General features: G+C 32.6%; 1 protein-coding gene across 1 annotated transcript; it reads left to right on the forward strand.

Moving 5' to 3' along the window:
- Positions 1-389: 389 nt before the first annotated feature.
- On the forward strand, positions 390-27844 carry LOC111043657 (E3 ubiquitin-protein ligase TRIM9; the record flags this gene model as incomplete). Its single annotated transcript, XM_039429050.1, has 8 exons — positions 390-689; positions 3340-3496; positions 5610-5642; positions 12563-12702; positions 19430-19568; positions 21830-22057; positions 23741-23913; positions 25952-27844. Coding segments are annotated over 8 exons (1290 nt in total), but the record flags the coding sequence as incomplete, so codon positions are not given.
- Between the last annotated feature and the right edge of the window lie 46 nt (positions 27845-27890).

The raw sequence follows: 27890 nt of genomic DNA on the forward strand, positions 1-27890 counted from the left end.
CGTAGGCTATCGAGTTTTAGAAGTATTGTTATTTATTAAAAAGTAAAATCAAATCAAAGTTTATTAATCAAAACAATTAAAATACAAATTTTGATACTATAACATTCGATACGAATAAAACAAATAAGTTTTATGCATTGCATAATTTTTTAATAGGCATAGATAATATATTGAATAAATAACTTGAAATATTAATATTAAAGTATTAATTTATTAAAAAGTGTTAGTTTATTATTGAAGTGTTAATAAGTGTTTAAGTATTTCAGTTTATTAAAAAGTATTGACATTTTAATGTTAGTTCTGTTTACTAGACAACACACTTTATTATTATTCTCAATTGTAGTGAAATCAGTTACTCGACCAAGTAAGTAAAGAAGAGTTAGTATGCCAGTAACTCGACCACTAACTCTACTAGTGAAAACCAGGCTTATAGGATAATTTTGTATGATTTGCAGGAAAATTGTTCGGAGTTCGAGGAGGTGGTGAGCAACCAGTGTGACGCTCTAATCCAGGCGATAGAGCAGCGTCGCCAACAGCTGATCGAATACATTCGTCAAGACAAGGACATGAAGGTGAGAGTGCTCAAGGACCAGGTCTCCATGTGCACTTGCAAGCTCCAGCACACCACTTCGCTCATTCAGTTCTGCATCGAGGCACTCAAAGAGACTGACTCGGCTGCTTTCCTACAGGTAACAACCAATTTCATTCATAGTTTTATTATATCAAAATATAGTATCATTCATAACTATTCCTTAGTTCAGTCTTTGCTTACCTAGGGAATTGTAGGATGGAGAAGAACAAACTACGTTCACCTCGACCTCCTTATAGAAGTGCAAAAACTAATTCAATTCAATTTATTAATTTCACACACAATACAAGTTTGATACATATTAACAAAATATAACATGCAAACATCATCTATGTTTGAGGAAGGAGTTCATCTATGTTTAAGGAGTAGTCTACAAGGTAAAACCTGTGCGTAGATCTAAGTGAATAATCAAAATAATCAAGTAGAAGCCACCTCGTTATCCGTCAGACCAGCTCTACAATGAGTTTGGTGTGATGGACGCAAGACAACTCTACTCCCTAGAATTATTTGCAGACTACACAAAAACCCAGAAAGCTTTCAAAACAGAAACCACTGTCACAACACAAGAAATTCTTATCACGAACGTGGTTAGGAAGGCAACATACCAACGACACTTCAACCACCTAGCACCAAAACTCCACAATTTACTTCCTGTGCACATAAAAATAATATAAAACTCAAGACAATTTAAATGCGCCGTTGAAAACTGGATCACAACAACTGGAAGACATAATAATATTATAGAAACCATATTTTCGAATATGTGAGCTCACTTACCCAATGTATTTGCTCCCCCACTCTAAATTTAATGTACTACTACACCTGCTCTAGTACATTTGTTTCCCATAGTTGAGTACCGGTATGTTAATTTCCGAAAAAATGCAATTTATTTATAATTCTACTAAATTTCATAAATTGTATATTTGAATATTATCTACATTTTATTGATTAGATTGCTTGTTTGTATATTTTATTGCTTGTTTTATTAATGGAAATATAATTTATTATTATTTCATTCATGGGAATAGAAGGTCGAGTCCAATGAGCGATGAGAGGTAAAGTAGTCCAATAAGCGACGGTAACTCTGGTGAAGAGTTTTATTACAGGGCGCAAGCTGTAAATAGGTAGTCTCAAGTGTAGACCCGCAATACGATATGTTGATGATAATAATGGAATCAGTACCTACCAACTCCCATAAACAAGTAATCAGTTGCTAAGCATTGTTCAAAAAAATTTCCAATTTGTAGAGATTTGAGTGAAATATTTTTGTTTTTAATCAGTTTTTAAATATCAAAATTCAAAATTTTTAGTTTAGTCATTAGTTTTGAAGTGGAAATTGGACTTTTTGAAGTGAAAGTGAAATCTTAACCTTATTATTTTTTGAAACTTATGTTTGTAAAAATTTGGGAGAAGACAGTTTTGGGCTATGCCTGTTGTCTTCTCCCAATCATATTATATTTATTACAATTACGATTTGTAATTGTCATTGAAATAAATAAATAAATGAATAAAGTAAAAACTTTCATATTTCACTTGTTCTTAAACCTTGGAGAATAAGGAAAACACAAAAAATAGCGTCGATATTGCGTGATTTAATGATCTGCCTCAGAATGCATTGAGGTTAATCCATTTCTCTTTTAAAGCTCGATTATCTCCCTCATAGATAATCTGAAGCAAAATTGATCAAGCAATACTGAAAAATGGTCGTTACTGTCACTGATTGTATGGCGTCATCTCAATTATATGAGATGATTCATGATTGAGATTATACTCCGTACAAAATTACTTCTTACTTGGGATGGACATGCGCAGCAGAGAAAGCATACATAGCGGGAGGGATACAGAGGCGCGATGTTGCCGTTTTGAAGCGGTCAGCGTTCTCCAACTTCTAGTGACTGTTCATGTGCTCATGCTACACATGCGAAGTTTCCTGTCTAAAACCAGTCAGACGACAGACAAATTGGCAACTGCGCTTCTATCTATGACTCTATTAATCACTGTAATTGACTGATCTCCCTCCATTTCTCTACGCCGCATATTCCTCCAAGTCAGAAGTAATTTTGTACGGACTATAGTCTCCCATTCTGAACATGTGTTTACCGTCACATATTGAACTACTTGCTATCATCGCTCATTGGACGTTGCACAAAGGACGACACCAATGGCAGTAGAATTAAGAAATGGGGAAGTAGGAAATGAAGTAGAATGAGACGACGACGACGATATTCCATTAATTTATAATACAGTTTTAGCAAAGAATAAACAATCAAGATTAGAAGAGATTAGATTGTCTATCCTATGGTATTTGCTAAAAGCACAGAAGAAATTCATATAGTTAGTTATCTGTATAAAGTACAGGAAATCTGTATAGTTACAAAGTATGTCTTACAGATAATGGTTTATTGATCCATTCCGAACTGTGATGTATTAAACACTATTTTGATGTTTCAAGTAACATGATAGGTTTAAACCAGTTACACACATCTATTTTGGACGTTCGATTTATTGCCGTCTATATGATATCATCCAGATTGAACGAAACTTGGCAAACATGAACACATCATTATAAGGACAGTAAAAAATTGTACATTTAAAAATCAATGTGTGTATAACTAGACTGGACATGCAGTCAATTATAATGTCGATAAAACTGCGGTATTCATCAGATTTTTCTACTTAAAAAACCATTTCCCATTTCTCATCCTCTCCTGAATATCTCATAACTTTCTCATCTCTTGAATTCTTTTCAGATCGGTTCAATGTTGATAAACCGAGTGGCCAACGTGGATATAACGTGGCACAAAGACGTGACGGCAACGCCTCGTGTGTCCTGTCAGTGCGACCTCACACTAGACGAGAAATCAGTCGCCAGAGCCATCGATCAGCTCAACTTTATTCAAATGAAACGTGAGTACAACAAATTCAAGTTCAAACTCAATCCTAATTTTACCTTTGGTGGGTGGTGATTTTGGCTTATTGTTGGTGAGTGATGTAGAAAGCTAATACGTTGGAAAACTACATCCACTGTACTCAAACTCTGCACGAGCTACTAACATCCCTTAAGAAAACATTCAAATTCTAACGTTGATAAAACTTGAAATACAGTACCACATCTTATTTCATGAAGCTTATACCAACTGATACAACTTGGATCCCAGTTATACGAAATTTGTATTCGGTTGAGAACATAGTGGAGTGAAGATAGCACCATAGAATAAAGAAAACTTAATTACTATTAAACGAAAATCCAAATTTTTTCTATTGGTCAATACTATAGCCATCTAGTCTAAAGACTAATGAGCTAATTTTTTCCATCCTAAATTACTACTTGAAAAATTGAACAGTGAATTTCTCATTAGGAACTCTTACTGCTATTGCTTAATTAGAAAATCCAAATTAGATGCTGTAATTCACCCCGAAGACTTCTGCTACTGAAAATATTGACAACAGGGTAAACAGCTAGATGGAAATTCGATGAGCACTACTATTCAAAGATTATTTGTCAGAATATTTTTTATTATTATTTTTGAATAGTAGCGCTCATCGAATTTCCATCTAGCTGTTTACCCTGTTGTCAATATTTGCAGTAGCAGAAGTCTTCGGGGTGAATTACAGCATTTAATTTGGATTTTCGTTTAATAGTAATTAATTCATTAGCATTTGAATAATTACAATATCTCAGTAATTTCCATCTGTAGAATAAAGAAAACTATAGATTATAAGATTAAAAGATTTATTCCTGTCATCTCTGATAGCACCAAGCTTGAGAGTGTTGAAAATGATGCAAGTATTGAATTGTTAAATAATGCAATGTTAACTAATGTCACCATAGTGTCTCACATTGTGAAGCGGTATGTTTTGACCCATTTGAATACATCGATTATTTTCAACACTCATCTTTTAAGCTATATCTTAATCAGTCGTTAGGTCATGTCAGAGGCCCTAAAATTGATCAGTTGCGACCTGAAAACTCTGACACCAGACCTGAGCCAGCCAGGTCACTCGATATTATTATTATTTGAACCTTGAAGCTCCACAATGTTTTCACCCTTCTCCAATCACAGACGATAGAAAACACCTATTTTGACAGAAGACATGAATACCAGAAATTTTGTCAGAATAAGCTGCTTAGGGTAGGTTGTGGACTCAATGAACACCAATATTAGCCGTTATTATGGGACTAGGATTTGTGATAGCTGAGAGGAAACTTTGAATAGAATAGAATATTTATTTCGCCAAAATACAAGATACATAAGAGAAATGTAAATTATAATAAATCTAGGGCCGGTTTCCGAGCTCGGGATTTAGCTAAGTCCTAGACTTTGAACAGCTGGAGTCAGAAAATTGGCTTTCCAAAACGGGGCGTAGTCGCAGCTTTTATAACAGTAGTTATAGTTTTAATTTTCTCATTTCTATAATAATTGGAAACGGTTTTCCTTGACGAAATGAGACATTCCTAAATAATTCAAAATAGCTGAAACTTTACACTATTTTCTCTTTATCTTATTTTGTGTTCAATTTTCTAGTTTTTCGAAATTTAATTTAAACGTGACTATGACAATGACTGTGACTACGCCCTGTTTTGGAAAACCAATTTTCTGACTCCAGCTGTTTAAAGTCTAGGACTTAGCTAAATCCCGAGCTCGGAAACCGGCCCTTAACGTTTTGGCACAGCCATCAAAGAATTTCGTGATTTGTGAAACGTGTACCGTATTCAATTGTTATTCATGCTATATTAACTAAAGCTATTCGGTTTATACATGGTGACTCAATGATATGATGATTAGTTAATATACTGGTTCAGTAAATAAAAAGTCAATATCAGATATATTAATTATAGGTAGTGATTATTGATCTTATTATAGAATCTAAACGGAATACATTACATCTGAAAAATAAACAACATTCATCAAAATCATAATATATTGATACATTATTTGGATACACTATAATCATAATTTATTATGGATACACTATTTGGATACATTGCTCATGTGAATTTCATTTTCCCTTTGTTCAGCTGCTGAGGATGGGAAGGAAAGATTACCAGCAGGTATGACCCTGATCAAAATTTAAATAAATTCAAATCTATCATCCCTTGCATGATCTTAAAAGTAGTGAATGTTTGTAGTAGCTATCCCAAATAATTCCACCGATGTCCTCAGCTTTGTTTTGTAGTTTTGATTAATATTTAATAATTTTTTTAATGCTTTCGGAATTTAATTAATTTTCTTTTTATAAATAGTTGTAATTTAATCAATTTGCTTTTTATAAATAGTTGTTGTAATTTAATCAATTTACTTTTTATAAATAGTTGTTGTAATTTAATCAATTTGCTTTTTATAAATAGCTGTTGTAATTTAATCAATTTGCTTTTTATAAATAGTTGTTGTAATTTAATCAATTTGCTTTTTATAAATAGTTGTTGTAATTACATGTCTTCTTTTATATGATTTGATGAACATAATGTAGAATATTATTAACTATCTTGTCATTTGCATCATTAGTGTAGTTGTTTTAAAGTTCAGTGTTGGTGCAGATTATTGGATAAAACTATCCCGGTCTAGTTCAAATTAAATCAAATTTATTTGCCAAAAGTTTCAATACAAATAGACAGAATGCAACAATGCACAATTTATGAATATGCCAATGATAAATTATTATATCCTAATGTTCTTATTAAAATTAAAATTCAGATTGAAATGATTGTATATAATATTCACATTGTTTGCAAAAGTCAAATAAATTTTTCATATTGTGACTAAAATATAGTGAGGTCCACGTTATAATGGCAGTAGATAAAGATAGGAGACAGCGTTGTCGTTTGTCTGCCTTGATTAATTATATTCACACATTGTTAAAAATGGATTTGGCAACGTTGTGGAGCTAGAGAACGATAGTGGTATGTGTTTTGTCGAATGATAGACAAGGATAGCAACACAAAAGTTAATAAAATACTGCCATTATAACGTGGACCTCACTATAGCATAAGTTCTGCGCTTATCGATATTCATGCTGTAGTTGTTGTTACCTACAATAATATAATTATTGTATATGAATAATAAAATAAAATCAAGATCAGATTCATTTCAAAGACACACATAAATACAGGCTTGTTCAGGAATAACAAAAAAAAAATTCCAGTAGACCTTCCCGTACAATATTGTTGACCTTGATAAAAATACCAGTTATGATAGAAATACTCTGGGCAAAGTCTGGGAATTATTGGAAAAGACCGCAAGTAAACAAGGCTATTTGGAAAATCGATTATACAAACTTTCCAATATCTCAAGATCGTGGCCTAGCATATACCGTTACCGAGGAACAATTCTATAACAGTGTGTTCTATTTCTGGTTCTCTCTGCTTGTGAAAAAACAGAACAATAAAGTGAGCGGTGGATTATTGAACTTTCACCTAAAAGTTCCCAACAAAGTTATGGGGTTGTTTGTGGAATTGGGATTCCAATTTCACTAAGCGAATTTCTGGTGAATCATAATTTTTTTCTTTATCATATTTTACTCTCCAGTGAGCTATCCTTATAACTGTTTACTTAAATTTGAATTTCAATTTATGATTTATGAACATTCGATTATAATTTGAAAATTTGTGCCTTGGAATGAATTTGATGAAGCATCAATCAAAACTTAGTGCAGTCTACTGTGTTTATATGCACTATAGCTCAGCTAAGGAACTCTAAATGATTTATTTTATTTTTATCCAATTGTATTTTTTCTGTTTGGTTGTGAAATGTTCCTCAAGTATAAATGAAAATTATTTGATATTTCTTGTTCCAAAATAAGGGCTAATTCTAGATTAAACCTACAGGAGAATTATTCACAATTTGTTACAATACTAAGTAGTAACTAGAATGGCATAATTTATTTATACTGTTAGTTTACTGGCATATTACTAACACTTTTTCGATTCTGTTCTATCAAAAATATTGCTTGTAATTTATTAGATTCAAGTCAGCCTATAGTGAGGTTCACGTTATAATGCCAGTGTTCGATTAGCAATGGTATTGCTATCCTTGTCTTTCAACAAAGCGGATGGCGCTATCTCTTTCTCGCTTTGCTCTGTTGCCAGATAGTCTTTTAACAATGTACAATTAATAATTATTAATTAACAAAATATTTCATCTTAGATATGTGAATTCATTATGAAATTAATAAAAAATATATTCTATTGCTTGATATAATATGTCATTTATTATTTTAAACAAAAACGAATAGTTAATATTACATCAATAAACCTGTATCTGGTATCGTCTATAGAAGGCATTGACAAGAGAGAGGTTCGGCAACGTTGTTCTCTTATCTTTCTCCACTGCCATTATAACGTGGACCTCACTATAGTTCAAGTTATTTCATATATACAGAGAGAAATAATTAGCCTATTGTAAGTTTTAGAAACAGTATCTGTTTAAAAGTAAGTTTCAATAGGCCCTATACTTATGTTGAAAAAAAATTGTATTGCAGTTACTATCACTGAATTCTCTTAAATAGCTAAAATTTTAAATTCTGCTTTAAAAATATTATCTTCTAGCCTACATCATAAAAACCCTTCTTCTGTAAATATGTTACTATACCAATGAATTTCACATTTTTGATATACATGTAATAAAAATATGAAATTTCAATCAATAAAAAATCTTCGATCATCAAACAGCACTTGTTCTACGTAGCCTAATATGTAGATGCATGATTGCCCGATAGTTCAAACTTTTATGATGTGCATTCAAGTTGAAAAATAAGCTTAATAGACTGATCATATCGAATAGAAAAACTTCTACATAAACGATTATTTACGACAAAAAGGAACACTCGTAAAAGGTTAACCTAGCCAGTAATCAAGTTGATTGTTGAAATTTATGGACGAGAAATATCCGCCCTGAAATTGCGATAAAATTTCTAGTGGAAGCGAGCAAGTGACTTTTGTTATCAAAATGCCTCGCGGGGATGCTCTGCTCTGCACTGATTTAGGGCCTCAAGAGTTTTATTTCAGATCGTAAAGCATGATACCAGCAGTCAGCTCTTACAGAGCTGTTTCTGTGATGACGCATTGTTCCATAAAATCTGCGCTAATCCTTTGTCCAATAATATCAGAAGCCATCTCAAGTTTGCTGTTATGGCATCATCTAATTGAGGCTGGAGTTCAACAAGTTCTTTGCGAATACATACCAACAATAACATCACATTTCCAAGGAAGTGTTATCCAAAGGTGTGATAGCCTATCAAAGCTTGAGAAAAGAAAAATATTTCTAAAATGTATTCAGTATGCTAAAGCACTCCTGAGAGGAGATCGAGCATAGCCTATCTGAACTCGTCTCAAGTTCCTTGCGCCTTTCACAAAGCATGAACGGTCTGAAAAATTAGCGTAATCCGTTGGAAAGTCTTTTAAATGCAAATGAAATGTCTAGGGAAATCAGGAGGATCTTTCTTTCCACTCTTGATAAATAGTATTTATCCATTTTGTTAGCTTAGTGAAACGTTTCTTCCTGTTCAGGGCAATTTTCACTGTTTTGCAACTTCCGCTTTAGAAATTAGTGTTTATGTGATTTATTGAAATGACGAGTATTAGCAATATTTCATGAATATATTTCCCTCGCCAATTCAGTTTTTTCTTATAGCTCAATAAATATCAACCTTTTCTTATCATTATATAAATCTAATAACATAATATACTTATACATATAATATAACTTATAAAATATTAATACCTACTCTAGCAAACCTACTCTAGAACATGGTACGCCATAGTGGAGTAGGCCAATTTCCACACAGAAAACACTTAGCATGTAGAAGACACATTATAAGAAATTTCTGAAACTAACTATTGTATGTAATTGTAAACTATCTATTATTTTCTGTAATTGATGTAGTAGTTCTAGTTTTTTTGGAAATAATCATTTATTTATTTATTTTATTATTAATATTACGGTACTACTAGTTCTGTGTCATATCTCCATATCGGATATATGTATTAATATTCCTTTAATGCACCATATTTCCATAAACCTCCTATATGATTTTTTTTTCAATTGCTTCACTCTTTTTATTCATCTTAGAGATTGATTGATCTATTTGTTTCGCCTGTTTCACACCCATTTACTTTCTCTCTTTAAACCAGCAATCAGTCGCTATTGATAAATTAAGGATTTTCTTAATCAATAAGAAAACAAAGATATTGTCAAATTTCACTTTATAATATTTATTAAAAACTTTAAAACAGTACCATGGTTTCACGTTTACCAACGCATCATCAGATCAGCTGTACTGAGGAATGAGGATACAGAAACATTCTTAACCTGACAATATCTTGAAAGATAATCTCTGTTTTCTTACTATGGAGAGATAAACAACATCACCATCAATTCTACTAATTTTCTTAATCCATTCAAATTGCATTGTTTAGCCATAGATGTTGACCGCTTACAATAAAATGTAATTCCATAAATAAAATTAATGCATATTGTTTCATTGTAGACGTTGGCTGTAATATATTCTCCGAGTTGAATGCTTTGATCCAGGCTTAATTGTGCTATTGTAAGTTGAAATCTTGCCATTCTCTTTGAGGAAATACAGCCTCAGGCATGTTTGAAGGTTCAGTTTAGCCTCTTGCTTTACAAAGAGAAACTTTGAGCCAAGTCGGGCTAGGTGCTTTAATAGGGTAACGTAAAGAAAATTAAATGTAGCGAACTCTTGTGTGAACAGTACTTTCCATAAACCACCGTAGCAGAAATCTCTAAAGTTTGAGCAGCTTTGTCAGTTACGGCATCTTCGCGGATTGTTTTGTTGTCAGAAGAAAAACGGAGAAGTTCTGAAGTCTAATGATTTGTTGTATTCAGGAACGGTACCTTTCAATTTGCTTGCAAATTAGCCATCTTAGTTCTAATTGTTACTCAGCTGTATCTCCCTCAGTATAGTTCTTTTCCCTCTCCCTCCCTCTACAGAACTTAGATTGCACTGAATTTAAACTGTCTAACTTTGAACATTTTGAATATTCTATGTACATTCATTCCTTCATCAAAAACAAAAATCTTTTGATTGATTCTTTATTCTTTATTGATTCATACAATAAGTACATTATCAAAATGATAGGGAGAGAAAAAATATGGTAACCTTGTACTATTCCTCTTCCAAATTTAGATAAGGTTACACATCCGAAATAGGTCAAGTCTTGTAGTTGTTCACTTCACAAAATTTTCAGTCCTTCTGTCCTTAATTATTTTTACATCTACATCTAGTAAAACTGATAATCTTTACGTAATAGATGAAGATGGCAACCTATTAACAATGGATGAATATGGGTTAATAGCTAATTATCTCCTATATTATTTTCTCTTTTTATCTATTATACTTGTACCTATTTATCTACATAATGTAGCTTCTTCTATTAAAAACACTTCACTTACATGGGTTACTTTTGTACAAATTAATAAAAACAATATAAAAACCTTGTAGTACCCTTTATTATTAAACAATTTTATCAAAAACTGTTGAAATATTTCAAAGTTTTTAATAATAAATGGTACTACGAGGTTTTTATATTGTTTTTATTAACTTCTTTTATTACTATATTGAATATTAAGTACCAGTGCTTCTCCATTATTCATAATAACAAAGATATACTTGAAGGTGGTGACTGAAAAATTGTATTAAGTATTATTAAAAATGATAAAGATGAATTTCAAGAATAAGATTGTAATTTTCCATAGTTCCTCGATGATAAGAATCGCTTCAATCTGTCAGAAATATGTAGAAATAACATTATTGCTTCCTGTTCAACGTGCCGACAGTTTGAATGAAATGAATGTCACATTTCATTTCATTTCATCCACTCACAATAGAATACAATTAAATCTCTCATTACAATCAAAAAAGGATAAGAATATATATATTTAGAATAGAAAAGTTTTTATTGATCAACAAATATATAAATATACATGGATCTCGGCATAAGATAGAATAAAACAAACATCAGATAACATGAAAACAGCATAACACAGAAGAACATTGGCATATCAAGACTAGATTACAAATTGACTCTTTATATGGTCTCAAATTCGCTGTAAAGGTAAATAAATAAATGTTTATTTCCCAAAAAAAAAACTAAAACTACAACATCAATTACACAAAATACTGTATTAGATAAATTACAATATTACATACAATAGTTAGTTACAAAAATTTCTTATAATGTGTCCTCTACTTGTTTAGTTTTTTCTGTGTGGAAATTGACCTACTCCACTATGGCGTACCATGTTCTAGAGTAGGTAACCTTAGTTACCTTAGAGGTATTCCTCTAAGGTATAGAACACCGCAGTTCTTAATATATCCTTCACCTTTTTCTTAAACATCTTTAAGAAGGTTTCTAATTACGGAGGGCAATTTATTGCCGTAATTTATTATCGTAAAAGTACGAACTGTTGATATCTATAGCTCTTGTAGGATTTGTACAATCTTATTACGGGTTTTACCAAATCGAACTTCTTCCTAGTGTCAAGTTCATGAGATTCATGTTTTTTAATAAAATATTTTTCATTCACTTCAATAAAAACCACAATCGCTGAAAATGTACATATACTAGCCAGGGTCACAATGCCCAATCGTTTACAGAGTGTTTAGTAGGTTATTGTGCACTTGAATGATATATAAATAATGTATGCCGTTGACACGGTTTCAAGTTCGTCAATTGTGTTTAGTCTGTAGACCACACTTCATTGAGAAACATTAATATATTAGAATTGTAATTTTTGGTTGTGTCAAGAGAAAAGTATTTCTCCCTAGTGCCCTCATATTGCAATGTAAATAAATAGAACCGCGTATTTTATTTATTTCATTCCCACAATTCAACCCCACTCTGTGCACATTGACATAATGAACTCTCTTTATAAGAGTAAAGGATGAGAAATGTGATAATATTTCTATTTTCTTTGCAACAATTAAATATTGTATTTGTGTGATTTGTAGCGCCGACTTCGCCGTCTATCATACCAGAGGAGTGTAGTGCGGAGAACAACAGTGTTACCGTTGCCTGGCAACCGCCGCCCACTTCATACGTCGAGGGTTACGTGCTTGAACTGGATGACGGTAGTGGCGGAGAATTCAGGGTGAGTTATAATAAGTTTGCTACAAACAATTACTGTTATACTGTTGGATGAGGAATTTTGACAAGCGCTCTGATTCAATCAAAATTGGAGCATGTTTGATAACAGGTGAGAGCTGCAATCGATTGGAATCAAGGAATCTAGAATTATGTAATTAAGCGCTCTGATTCAATCAAAATTGGAGCATGTTTGATAACAGCTGAAAGCTGCTGTATATTGGAATCAAAGAATCTAGAATTATGTATTTATTAACAATTTTACAATGGAAACAACAGATAAAACTCCAAATATGTTCCCTTAAGACCCGGAAGGGGGTAAAATTTTTAGTCTATCGCACGAACCAGTGTAGGGCTAAAAACAGTACAGTTTCCTGAGTGAAAAGTGAGAGAGGAGTGAGTGTTAAGCCGTGTCCACACTGAAGAAATGTTCGACAAACATGTTTGTAGAAAAAGTTTGGGCAAATTTTATTATGTTTGACAAACAATGTTGGCCAGTGTGGACGCATCACCAAACAATATATTTTGTAAGTGGGAAGAACAGGTTTTATGTTTTACAGCTGTCAATTAATCTGAAAATGTTTAGAAAAACAGTAATTTTTGTTTGACAAAAAATGATTGTCCAAACTTTTTAAAATGTTTGTCCCTGAGCTCCTCAACAAACATTTTGGCGGAATATGTATGTCGAACATTTGTTCAATGTGAACACGGCTTAAGGAAGTGAAAATACAAACCCCAAATATAACAAGAAGATTCAAATACAATTCATATTTTTTAAAAATATCATCACTGTTGAAAATGAATCCCATGCGATTCGGAATCATGTTTCAGTCAGTAAGTAAATATTTTATATTTTTCACAACTAATAAATAGTCTGCAAGTCGTTATTTTAGTGTCAAGAATTCATTTAAAATTTTATTTATTTATTTTATTTTTATCATTATTTTTATTCACAATGCAAAATAACATTGGCAGATAAAATAATAAGGTAGTCCTTGTGCTATTTTTCTTCCAAATTTATAGGTGGCAAAGTCCAAGATAAGGTTAGAATCAGTAATCTAAAGTCAGAAAAAAGTACATGAAATGTACATTTCTCAATACTTATTGAGAAATTATTATTATTGAACGAAAATCCAAATTAAATGCTGTGAATCACTCCGAAGACTTATGCTATTGCAAATATTCACAACAGCTAGATGAAAATTCGATGAGCGCTACTATTAAAAAATGTACGGTACCGTAATGAATTTCCATCTAGATGTTAACCCTGTTGTCAATATTTGCAGTAGCAGAAATCTTCGGGGTGATTTACAGCATTTAATTTGAATTTTTGTTCAATAACAATTATTAATTCATTTTCATTTGAATAAATGCAATATATCAGTAATATCCATAATATGCAATAAATGCAATATATCAGTAATATTTCAGTAATTTCCATCTGTAGACTACCTACTTGTAAAAAGTTTTAATTGATATTGAAAAGTGGAGATAAGTGAAAAAGAGGGTGAGAATAATCATGAAATGGTGATGGAGAGATGATAATAAGCATGAAAGAGAAGAAGAAGATGATGATGTTGATGATGATGATGAATTCCAATGAAGAACTATAACAATAAGGGGAAGATTTGAGGGTTACGACTTAAAGTATCAGTGTATAGTAAGATATATCTAAAATACATGAAATAACTTATAGAAATACATTAAAATACTAAAATAAATTGTAGAATACATAATAATAGTATTCTAGATTCCTTAATATATATACTACTCAAAAATAATTAGTTCAACAGTTTTTTCATCCAGTGACCTCATTTGGAAGGGGTAATAAGGATTTGTCAATTTATTCACTAAAATTCAGTTTTCTAATTAAACAAATTAATAACGAGTCGTTAGATTTGAAGTCGATTCTCTGGTACCGGCAAAGTGAGCCGGCAAAGCAATGTAATAAAATGAATGGCCAATTTGTAGTGTGTTCTCTCAAGTTGAAATTTTATTCATCAAAAATACTACTTCCGTTTAGGAGATAGACTTTTAAGTTCCATAAGCTTCAAGTAAAAGAACGTTTTCCGCTTTGTACACGATTTCAATATTTTCTCCCTATTCGAATGTTAAAATGAAACAGAGGAGAATATTATAAAGTGTTCTGGGCTTCAGAGTAGTGAAGAATATTTTCATTTAATTTCAATTATAAAGAAACACAAAATTTGAAATTCGGGCCTATCTAAAGCTGCGTTTACACCAAAGTTATTAACAAAATGTTTATTTCTCCGTCCTTATAGATTCTATTAGATTGAACATAACTTATCATACACATGATGTGCATATGTGTCTGTCAAGTTCCGTTCATCTAATAGAATCTATAAGGACGGAAAAATAAACATTTTTTAATAGCTTTGGTGTAAACGCAGCTTAAGAGAATTTTATCTATGTGTTCAATTCCGGGTTTAAACGAACAGCTGATCATTAGATCAGCATATCAATTTCCGTTTAAACGTAGATGGTGCCTATTGGTCTCACTCTTGAGCATCGGATTTCATAGACAGTTTGCATCAGTTAACTGTTTTCGAAATACGATAAGAAATGCATACAACCTTCAAGCTGTCAGATTATCTACCCTCGGACGAGATAAAATATATCCGGAGGAAGGGGTTGGTTCGCCCATCGGCAAGGGAGGGTTGAGATAGCCCCGGATTGGATTACATTATTTCCCTTACAACACATCACCCTCTGCTCTGCTGTCTCCAGTTTGTAAATTAAGCTATTTATCAACGCCTCAAGCCCTATGAATCACTGCCAGTCCACTGGTTAAATACAGAACGGCTTCACTCAATGATGCTGGGTTACAATATCAAGAGTCATGTCACATATGCATACGACAAGTGTTTGAGTACCTTCTATTGATGATTCTGGCTCATACCATATTAACTGACACTTGTTTTGAAGTCATTATGAATTGATAATAGCATTATATAGCCAAAACATGTCGTGATTGAACAATTTTAAAAGGGTACTTAAATTAATTTCAATTTATTTTCAATTTCAATTTATTTCCAAAAAACATAATACACGAATATGAAATACGGTACAATATAAAACATATTTTGGAATCCCCCTACTAGACTATCCATCTGTGTGTAGTAAAGATTTCTAATTTTTATTTATAACTGACACTTGCCTAAGCCTACTTTTAATTATTATTGTACTCTCTTTTCCTTGTAACACCTTGTACTTCTTTATTTTATTTTCATCCTCGTGATTTTGAATTAATTTCATCCCGATCAGTAGCTTATTATCGAATCAAAAAATCCTCATTTCCATTGATATGGAATCAAATTTGCCGAATGCAGTTGATTTGTTGAATGGAACCATCAGCTACATCAAATCACTTGACATAACTCGATTTTCTGTTTCTATATTTTTTCATCCATTCATCAGCGATCAGCAATAAATTGATATGGATGGAAAATAATCATGTTCTTAAAAATTCGAGTCACTGTCGATGCTGTAGAACCGTTCCATAATGAAATAAAAACACACATAGGCCTATATTGTCAAATTCATATATTGTCAAATTCATATATTGTCAGTCAGCTTGAAAATGTCACCTGTGTGGTCACGAAACCATGGTCCTGTACAAAAAAAAAAACTGTAGAATTTGGCAATATTAAGTATGTGTGAATCATATTCTTATTATATAATCTGACTATTCAACTAATATTTCTGGTATAATAATAAAAAAATGTATCAACTGGAATAGCAATTTGAGTAGAGCGGTGATTATAAATAAATATTTGTTGATACGCACAGGAATTGTAAAATTATTGGAAATCGAGAAATACCTACTCAAGTTAATTAGTATAACTTTTAATTTGATAATTCCATAATGTGATAATTAACGTATAACTTTAATAAAGAACTCTAATAACTTTATAACTTTTAATTTGATAATCACATAATTTGATAATTTCCATATTAGATTCAAAATCAAAGGAACTGTAGATGTCTTCCATATTTTTATCCAGAAGACTGTAAATTTATCAAATCTTCCGGAATAGTAACAGGCGATAAAAGGGTAGTTCAATAATTTACTTCCTAACCATACAATGTGAATATTTGAGTAATCTTGGGAAATTCGAAATTATATATATTTTATATTAATTAATTTGATTATTATATAGAAATAACTATTAGCCTACACTTTTTAAACATTTTTACATAAACACAACTATATATAGTGAGGTCCAAGTTATAATGGCAGTGTTTGATTAGCAATTGTATTGCTATCCTTGTCTATCAGTCAACAAAGCGGATAGCGCCATCTCTTTCTCGCTCTGCTCTGTTGCCAGATCGTCTTTTAACAATGTAGAAATAATAATTAATTAACAAAATATTCCATCTTAATTATGAAAATTCATTATTAAATTATTGAAAAATATTATTTCTTGCTTAATAAAATTAATTGATTATTTTAAACAAGAATGAACAGTTAATATTACATAAAAAAACCTGTATCAACTACTGTCTATAGAAGGCATTGACAAGACAGAGGATCGGCAACGTTTTTCTCCTATCTTTATCCACTGCCATTATAACGTGGACCTCACTATTGTTTTAGTATTCATGTAATTTTCAAGTGGCAAATCTCCCAAATTGTACAGCTGAAATTGAAAATTCTCCAAGCTTTGATTTTTATTCAATGAATGAAATATGAACAGCCAAATCCTTGTATTTAAAAGATGTTCAATGATGAAATGTCATCAGTAATTTGTAATGTAATGTAATGCACAATAACACTTTCATTCTAACTGTTTTCATTCATTATTGCCTTTTATTTCATGAGTAATTTGGATGTTGTAAAGAACGCATGGTTTGAGTTGACGCTTCTTGAAATGTGACATTACAACTGTGAACTGACATTCCATGATATTAGAACTCTCTAGATTCAAGAAAATCTAGCTGCTTTCATTCATTATTGCTTTTTATTCTTCATTTTTATTCATTATTATTACTTGGTAGCTTTAGCGCTACCATAGAGTAAATAAAACTAGATCATTATTTCTGTCATCTCTGGCGCTAGGCTCCATTCAGTCATGCAATATCCCTACAACTACAATGCAATCAGTGTAAAGTCATACATTGTTCATTGAATTGTTAATTTGTAATCGGATGCAATCCGACGAGCTGCTTGCATATTCAACCATCTATTGCCTTTGAGACATGCCAGCCTGCCCATTAAACACAAATTAGTTTCAACCTACATGCCAGCATATACTCGAAGCAGCTATTCAGCCGTGAACTGTTGTAGGTTCTAGATTATCTCTCCTTTCTGTTTTGAATGAGGATGCCTAATCACCAATTCTTGATGATCAGTCTTGATAAAAAATATAGCACTCAGGTAATTTATATGATAAGTTATCCATTTATTCAACACAGTATATCATACAGAACAATATAATAAACAATAAATTGAACATCGTCAAAGAAATATAATCTAGAATAAGTTATCGAAAAAAACCCTTACATCAATAACATATAAAATTAGAGAACAAAATGAAACCAAGATAATTTAAAGCAATTTTACTATACTTGTATTTATATACAACTTGTAAGTGCCTAGTAGTTACACACCACACCAATTAAGAAGCATTCTATTTTAAAAAATAATTTCACCTTTGCTCAGATTAAAAAATATTAAAATTTCAATTTATCTATGTTGTATTTCTGAATAAGTTGGAATGAAATAATAGGTCCTTGTATGTCCTATACAACCCAATAATTGATAATGCTTTACACATGTTGAATCAAACATTCAATAATGTTCAATATTTAAAATATGCAAACTATGTAACTACATCAATATTTACAATGATAGTACCTCATTTTCAACTATAATTATTATTCATTCATACAATTTAACAATTCCCACTGAGTCTAATGAGTCCCATAGTGGTACAAAAACAAAATAGCACTGTACATGAATAAGAATAATGTGAAACTAAACGTATAATACATAAGTACAGTAATAACATAAATTACACTTAAAACACTTATAATCTGTATAATTGAGAAACGTTGATTGTATGTACGGTATGTCAATTCAAATTATTTATTAAAAGTAATGATTTTTAAGTAAAATAATGAAAGTGGAATTCACAATACAATCGGTGTGTTCCAATTACGGAAGAATTCCACAACATCAATATGCATTCAACAGATCTGTATTATATTTTTGAATAAAATATTACAGTGCTCTTTGATATTGTTCAGTTTTATTCGACCAGTTGGCCCCTCGCCTCTTCAGTATAAAATATGCATTTTTAAGAGTATATTTTATAGGAAACTTGGAGTGAATATTCATTTCTCTCTCAGTATTGCAGTAGAGGTGCCCACAAGAGGGGTTTGAACTCAAACTGCCTCCTTGAAAAATGAAATGAGTCAGAACGCAAACTGCAACTGAGAAATTCAAAATGAAATCTTGTCTCAAAAAAGCTCAGCAGTGTTTTAAAATGATTACCGTTGACATTTTTTGGGTTCTTTATGGGGGCGGGAAGCGGAATTTCTCTAAAATTAGGGGAGTGCCTCCATGTGCTCGAAGAGGGCACTCCTGTATAAAAACATTGATTCCATTTTCAATAAAGAAATCTATAATTTTTATGTTGCAGCTCCACAGAAATCAATCTCATGATGATAAAATGGAAAGCCTTGAAGTTTATTTCTTACCCATTTTGCAGGAGGTGTATTGCGGAAAGGAAACTATTTGCACTGTTGATGGTCTCCATTTCAACTCTATGTACAACGCAAGGGTAAAGGCGTTCAATAGCACTGGTGAGGGCGAGTACAGTGAACTTATTGGACTCCAAACTGCCGAAGGTGAGCCTATTCAATCTCAATAATAATAATATTTCTCTGGTCGAGGGTACAACACGACCAGAGGAGTTTATTCAAAATATAGACATTATTACAAAAAGCTTATAAGCAAAAATTATTTACAAACTATTAATGCAATATTGGTTGATTATTTCCTGATCTAAGAAGATGTGGCCCCCACTATATATGAAATCTCAATAAACCAGTTTATTATGATAACAACTCTTTGTGTTTCATGGCAATAAAATATTATTAATCGATTGATTTCTCATTATATAAGATCATTTCTATCCATATAGGTACTTAATTATAAAAAAATTAATCGATTGAAATTTTCAAGTGAAATTTGATATTATTTTCAAATATTTTTATTTTTGTTTGGTGATTTATTTATCATCTAATATGGAAAAGTTTGAAAAGTTTTGTAAAGTTATCTATAGATAAGAGTTCACTGGAAATAATTGGTCTATCGATGTACATCCAATAATTACTACTTTCTATTTTTATGTATTGATTCCTTTTTGAATGTTGTATTTTATTTTACTCATTTCTTTGACGTTGTAGCAACTCTTTGTGTTTCATGGCAATAAAATATTATTAATCGATTGATTTCCCATTATATAAGAACATTTCTATCCATATAGGTACTTAATTATAAAAAAATTAATTGGTTGAAAGTTCCAAGTGAAATTTGATATTATTTTCAAATATTTTTATTTTTGTTTGATGATTTATTGATCTTCCATATTAATCTTCTAAATTCGAAACTGAAAATGTGTTTTTTGGTTTAAAGTGGAAATTATTGAAGAAGTGAAAAGTGTGACATAATCCTCATTTGAACATTTATTTTGAAAATTGGTTGATAAGAAGTTTTGGACGTTGTCTATTTCTTATATTTCAAGTTCGATTGTCAATTATAATAAATAAGAAAAAAGATAAATAAAATAACTGCAATACACTCAACTTTTCTCACAATTATCGGTAAACTTTCGAACAATTTCTCTATATTGTTTGCTGACTTTTTTAGCACTGCACTGTAATTTTTCAACCTTATATAGAGTGTGATCAACGTTAGTAGAAGAACTAACTTTGGAGTGTGATCACATTGAATGCGTTATGTGCAAGTGCACGTCAGATCATGCATGGGCCGAAAAAAAAATTTGTAAAGTGCCATTGAAACACGTTGTGACTTGCATGTAGCTGCTCACACTGAACGCAACCAGCAAGTGCAAATGTGAGTGTTCCTATTGTTCCTTCCAGATTTTGTTCCTAATCTGCACGCTTAGGCATGCATAAACAAGCGTGCACTTGCACATATACACGCATCCAATGTGGTCAAACACACTCTTGCGGGATATTTCATCTTAGATATTGAGCTTTAGCTCATCATTAGTGTGAAGGTATTTTAGCGATTTTTTTGCAGATATTCCCAAAGGAGAAAGTCGAGAAACAGGCAGATCTAGGAGGCCTCAGTAGTTGATCCTCTATAGTGAGGTCCACGTTATAATGGCAGTGTTTGTTTAGCAATGGTATTGCTATTCTTGTCTATCATTCAACAAAGCGGATAGCGCCGTCTCTTTCTCGCTTTGCTCTGTTGCCAGATCGTCTTTCAACAATGTAGAATTAATAATTGATTAAAATATTTCATCTTAATTATGTAAATTCATTATGAAATAATTTAAAAATATAATTTCTTGCTTGATAAAATCCAATTGATTATTTTAAACGAGAATGAACAGTTAATATTACATCAATAAACCTGTATCAGCTACCGTCTATAGAAAAATTCATTATGAAATAATTTAAAAATATAATTTTTTGCTTAATAAAATCTAATTGATTATTTTAAACGAGAATGATCAGTTAATAGTACATCAATAAACCTGTATCAGCTACCGTCTATAGAAGGCATTGACAAGACAGAGGATCGGTAACGTTGTTCTGCTATCTTTCTCCACTGCCATTATAACATGGACCTCACTATAGTTCAGACGTGATGATGCGTCATTCTTGAATGATTCTTCCTTTTATTATATTATAGATATGTAATATATTTTATTATATTATAGTATAGATATATAAGCCCAAAATGCAAAAATTATCTCTCTAAATCTCTAAGACGAATCACTTTGAATATTTTACAAACTGGAATCTCTTTTACATACGTTACGGTATCTCAATACTGCGTATTACTTGAATCTGTTTGAATATTTTGCGAACTGTTTTTTGCATACTTGATCATTTTCTTGGTTGTTTTTGGGCAGTTGCTTGGTTCACATTCGACCCGTGCTTGGCGGGTGGCCCCGAACTGTGCTTCTCCGAGGACAACGTGAGTGTGACGTGTGAAGGCTACGAGCATCGTGTGGCGTTGGCCAGCGTCGGCTTCTCACGCGGCATCCACTACTGGGAGTTCTCCATTGACCGCTTCGACGCAGACACCGATCCCAGCTTCGGCGTCGCTCGGCTCGAGGTCTCCAAGGATCAGATGCTTGGTAAACGCCAATTCACACATATCAGTACAAAGTATGGCTTTTAGTTGGTGTGGGCAAGTCCCACATATTAGTATTAGTGAACGTGACGGCTAAAGTGAGAATAATTTCAAATGGGACTATATAGTCGCTACATACTGTAGTCCCATTGGAACTCATGTGAATTATATATTCACTTTGCCGATCACCGGTCACTCAGATTTACCGGGTTTTGAAAAAGAACTCCCTAGTTTTCATGTGTCATAGAATCTGTAAAAAGTGATATAGACTATTCTAGTTTGTGGTGTTTGATTCAGCAACTGTCTAAGTTTGGCCCCCCTGCAGTTGCAGACCCACCAACAAGATGGCGCCGCTCCTCATTACAATAATCAAGTGCGCGCGGCTCGCGACACTTGCTTTCCGGGAAGGTGGATAGGTTGAGCTGGCCCAATCGCTTTGGAAGCCCGGACTTAACCCCTCTGGACTTTTTCTTCTGGAGGCACATAAAAAATGTTATGTACAGTGAAAAAATCCGAGACATAAACCATTTACGTGAAAGAATGGTCTCGGCTTTTAACCCCTCTGGACTTTTCCTTCTGGAGGCACATAAAAAATGTTATGTACAGTGAAAAAATCCGAGACAAATCATTTACGGGAAAGAATCGTCACGGCGGTTGGGACAGTTACAGCTGATATGTTGGTAATACATGGCGAGAACTTGACACGTATCGACGTGTGCAGGGCAACAAATGGATCCCACGTTGAAGTGTACTGTTGTTAAAAAAAACTTGAAGGTTCTCTCTTTCATTGTATGTACTTGTTGATGTAGTTTTTCATTAATTTACACCTAAAACTAGGGAGTTCTTTTTTAAACACTCTGTATGTTAATCCGCCATATGGGCAAACATAGACAGCAACAAACATTACTCCCCAGGTGTTCGATATTGCAATAGTTTCCTCCTTGTACTCGATATTGCCTCAGTTCATCATGTACAACAATCTGCATCAACAGTAGTAACACGGTAGACCTAAATAAATTTCATTTCTGACAAAAGAGAGAAGGTAAAACCACACAAAATGGAAGTATAAAGCTGCGTTTACACCAAAGTTATTAACAAATTGTTCATTTTTCCGTCCTTATAGATTCTATTAGATTGAACAGAGCTTGACAAACACATACGCTTATCATGTGTATGATAAGTTATGTTCAATCTAATAGAATCTATAAGGACGGGAAAATAAACATTTTGTTTATAATGTTGGTGTAAACGCAGCTTAAATTTCAATATAGATTTCGAAATTGTGAAGAGTTTGTTTGATTGTTGTAGGGAAAGACGACAAGGGCTGTTATTAGTTTGACAAACACATATGTTTATCATGTGTATGATAAGTTATGTTCAATCTAATAGAATCTATAAGGACGGTAAAATAAACATTTCGTTTATAACGTTGGTGTAAACGCAGCTTAAATTTCAATATAGATTTCGAATTGTGAAGAGTTTGTTTGATTGTTGTAGGGAAAGACGACAAGGGCTGTTATTAGTTTGACAAACACATATGTTTATCATGTGTATGATAAGTTATGTTCAATCTAATAGAATCTATAAGGACGGAAAAATAAAAATTTTGTTCATAACTTTGGTGTAAACGCAGCTTAAATTTCAATATAGATTTCGAAATTGTGAAGAGTTTGTTTGTTTGTTTTAGGGAAAGACGACAAGGGCTGGAGCATGTATATAGACAAGCAGCGCTCGTGGTTCATGCATGACAGCGTGCATGATCAGAGGACGGAGGGAGGAATCCACCAGGGATCGACGGTCGGAGTGCTGTTGGACTTGGAGAGGCATCAGCTCAGCTTCTATGTCAATGAGGAACCCCAGGTCAGTTACCATACAATATACTGTATCCTTAATAAATTATTATATTTCTTCATAATGATATCTATAGAATATATAGAGTAGTTAAATTCTTTAACAAACTTCCAAACGAAACTAAAGTTTTAAATTCCACATTTCAATTCAGAAGAATATTTTTTAGTATTTGACTAATAAATCATATTATTTGGTTCGCGAGTTTTTAGATTAATGACTTTTGATTATTATTTTATTTTTTCGACCGCTTTCTTCCCTCGGATCCAACCTATCTAGACACAAGGTACTAAACTCTGTCCAGACTGCCATGAGCGCTGAAATATTAAGCCGACCCTCGCTCCCCCACGCGTAGGGACACACGCCCGGCCTACCTGCGCCATTGATATACTATGTATACTACCTGGTATACAGGTAGACAGACCGTCCCTTTACCCACACACACAAAACGAGACTGCGCTTGTGTGTGTGAGTAGTAGGAGGGTCGGCCTAATCCTTCAGAGCTCATGCCTATTTTAAAAGAGTATAATATAAGTTAGATCCAAATTGATTGGATTCAAAAACGTGTAGCCTTATAATAGTTACTAAACTTATTAAGTGTCCTATTATGTATTTTATGAATTTGTGATTTATATAATTATGTTGAAACTCATATGATGACAATGCAGAAATTCTACACATGTTGTAATTAATATTGTAAACGAATGAAAATGCAAATAAATAATTGCCATTTGAATAACGTTTCATTTATCAATAACTGACCAGAAAAAGTCAACAATTGTTCAAACTGTTAGATATGTTGTAATATTTTCAAACAACGATTGACTACTTTTTGTCTGCTTTCATTCATTATTCTATTCCATTTATTGTTTCATAATTATTTTTGTTGATGTAGTGAATTATGATAAAATGTGATGAAGTAATATACTTTTTACTGAAAGTAGACGAATAAAATATAATTGTTTATTTACAGTTAATATTAAGCTTACATATTATATAAATTGGTATCCTCTGTAGAAGGCAGAGAATCGGCAACACTTTTCTGCTATCTTTCTCCACTGTCGGATAGCAATGGGGCTGCTATCCCTCGAGATTGTGGGCCTCACCGTAGGTACTTTTTATAGTATTAAATATGATGGGTTACCATCAAATTTTGATGGTACTGTAATTTAGGGTATAACCGTCCACTGGAACCGTATTCAACCGATCTGTTCGGCTGTTGGATCGGACGAATCTGCCGGCCGTTAATTCGGCCGAATATGGTCGTCCATTGGAACCGTTTACGTCAATCTAGTTCAGTAGTTGGCTGGTTGCCAATTATTGAATTAACTACTATCATAGCCACCAACATTTTTCATAAACAATGATTATATTGAGATTTTAGAATTGAATTTACAAATATTCACTGAATTAGTTATTCATTACAATAAATAAAACAAAATAAATCTTATAGCACCCTTTATTCTTAAAAAAACTTAAAAATAAGATTTATTTTGTTTTATTAATTTAAAAGCAGCCCATTTTAATAAGTGTTTCATTACAATAATCTTACCTTCAGATTCTATTTGTTCAGCAATCTTTGTCCACAGATTCCTTTGAATATCTCGACGATAATATCTTTTGTCTCGCATATCCTACAATGGAGCATGCTCTTGAACCAAACTTATCAACTTTACATTGTCCATAGTTAAAACTTTATAAAACAGAACAAGTTAGAATAACAAAAACAGACAAGACTGTGAAACAATTTTGAAGTTAGGATGATGTTGTCTCATCAGCTCGACTTTGTCCGGATGGAGCCGGAAAATCCCATTCAATTCGGATCGAAAACTTGATCGGCCGGAGACGGCCGTGCACGGACGTATGAACCTGTTGCAATGGACGAGCATCTATAGCTTTCTTTGTTGGGGGATCGTTCGGTAGTTTTCGGCCGATGCTAGTTCGGATGAAATGGGTTCCAGTGGACGGCCCACCTAAATGTTATGGTTCTTTTAATAATTTGTAAAAACAGTTGATCATTTTGTGAACACTTTTTTTTGTATTGATACAGGGTCCGATTGCTTTCCACGACCTCTACGGAGTGTTTTACCCGGCGGTCAGCGTGAATCGTGGCGTATCAGTCACCCTACACACCGCCCTTGACGTCCCATCAGACTCTGACGACACATGAGTCAGAATTCCCGGAGTCCAGTAACTAACCAACTGAACTCCACAACTAATCAAAATAATATCTTCACTTGGCGTCGTTTGATCCTGTTTCATTTTGACGCAAGGAGCGGAGGAGATATTTGACATCTCTTCAAATGTAGATTGGAAGTTCAGCAGAATGTTGACACTCTCAGGATCAGGAAGACTGTCTTGTAAATATTGAATTATATTGTAAATTTATCGTCAGTCGATTGGTAGATTCGAGGTGTGTTGAGGTGCGTACAGATTTAAGCGCCGCGAACACGAGCAATTCACTTCTCATCAGATTATCATATCTGTATTTATACAGAAACGGTTAGATACAGATATAAAAAGCTTGACATCAGCTGATTGAAAGTGAATTGCTCGTGTTAGCGGCGCGTGAATTTGTACGAACCTTTATAAAGCTGCGAACAGACTTTTACTCCAACAGCAATTTTGCTTTTCATCAGCTGATAAAATTCGTATGTGTACAGAAAGATACAGATATGATAAGCTTAATATCATATGAATGCACGTGTTCGTGGCGCATAAGTCTGTACGCAGCTTATGAAGAACGACCTGCATAGATGCTATACCGGTACCATATTGTTTCATTATCATAGTGAACTTAATGCGGAGTGAGGTGTTTATTAACAAGCATGATAGGATGTGCATGCTGTTATAAATTTATCAATATTGTCAAGATTATTGAATAGTAACTTTTATTTTCAGGGCTACTGAAAGTATTGAATTACAATATAATATAATAAGTACTCTTTTATTTTATCACAACACAGTGTTGTGTGGGTACTTGATATTATATTCTATTGTATTTAAAAATTTGAAGTTTGACTGTACATTTGCCAATCTCTTCCATTTTACTCTCTCAAATTATTTTCTCTTCCCAATCATTTTATTGGGAAAATAAGTTGAGAGCGGAAGCCATTTTAATTTGATCCTATAAATTATTGTGAAATTCCAGTTTATTAGGAAAATAAGTTGAGAGCGGAAGCCATTTTAATTTGATTCTATAAATTATTGTGAAATTCCAGACTGAAAAGCAAAGAGATGAATAAAAAATCGTCGAAAGCGATTAACTAGTCAATCTTCTCCTTTACTTTAAAATGGGAAATTGCAATGAGAAGTATTCTATGAATTGAGTTCATAAATTGCCTAATGGAAGTCAATTTCCATAAAAAAAATAATAGTGGTTTCGTTCAAAATAGCACAGTTTCTCTAATTATTATACTTGAATTATACTTCTATTTATTACTATCCTCTGAGTTCTGCTTTCCCGAGTTAGAAAATCGCCCAATTAATAAAATTGGATCGGTTTAGAAACCTTTACAGAATTTTCTATTACAGAGTAAATATTGTATTTCTATCTATAAATATGTACTCACTATTAGCAGTCAGACTGCTTATAGTAAGTGCATTTGTCACATCATTAGGCCCGGTTGCACAAAAGCCGGTTAAATTTTAATAGTGGAATTAATCACGGTTAAAATTTAACCGGCTTTTGTGCAACCGGCACTAAGTGTTTTAAAACTTTAGTTTGGGATTAATAGTGGAAATGTATGGATATGCAATACAATGAGTTATAAATACATATGTGCTGGCTTAACACACAATTTATAGGCCTAGGCATAATATCAATCAACATATATAGATGAAATTCACAACAATTCTAAAGATGTATTAGATATTCCATTTTTCAAGTTATCTTGGTGTGTTTAAAATACGATAAGTGTATTTCAGTGTTCTATGTTAATTTCACTCTTTTTAGACTATATTAATCTTGAAGAGCTAAACATTTCACT

Source organism: Nilaparvata lugens, chromosome 5 (genome assembly GCF_014356525.2).
Source record: "Nilaparvata lugens isolate BPH chromosome 5, ASM1435652v1, whole genome shotgun sequence".
Classification (NCBI taxonomy): domain Eukaryota; kingdom Metazoa; phylum Arthropoda; class Insecta; order Hemiptera; family Delphacidae; genus Nilaparvata; species Nilaparvata lugens.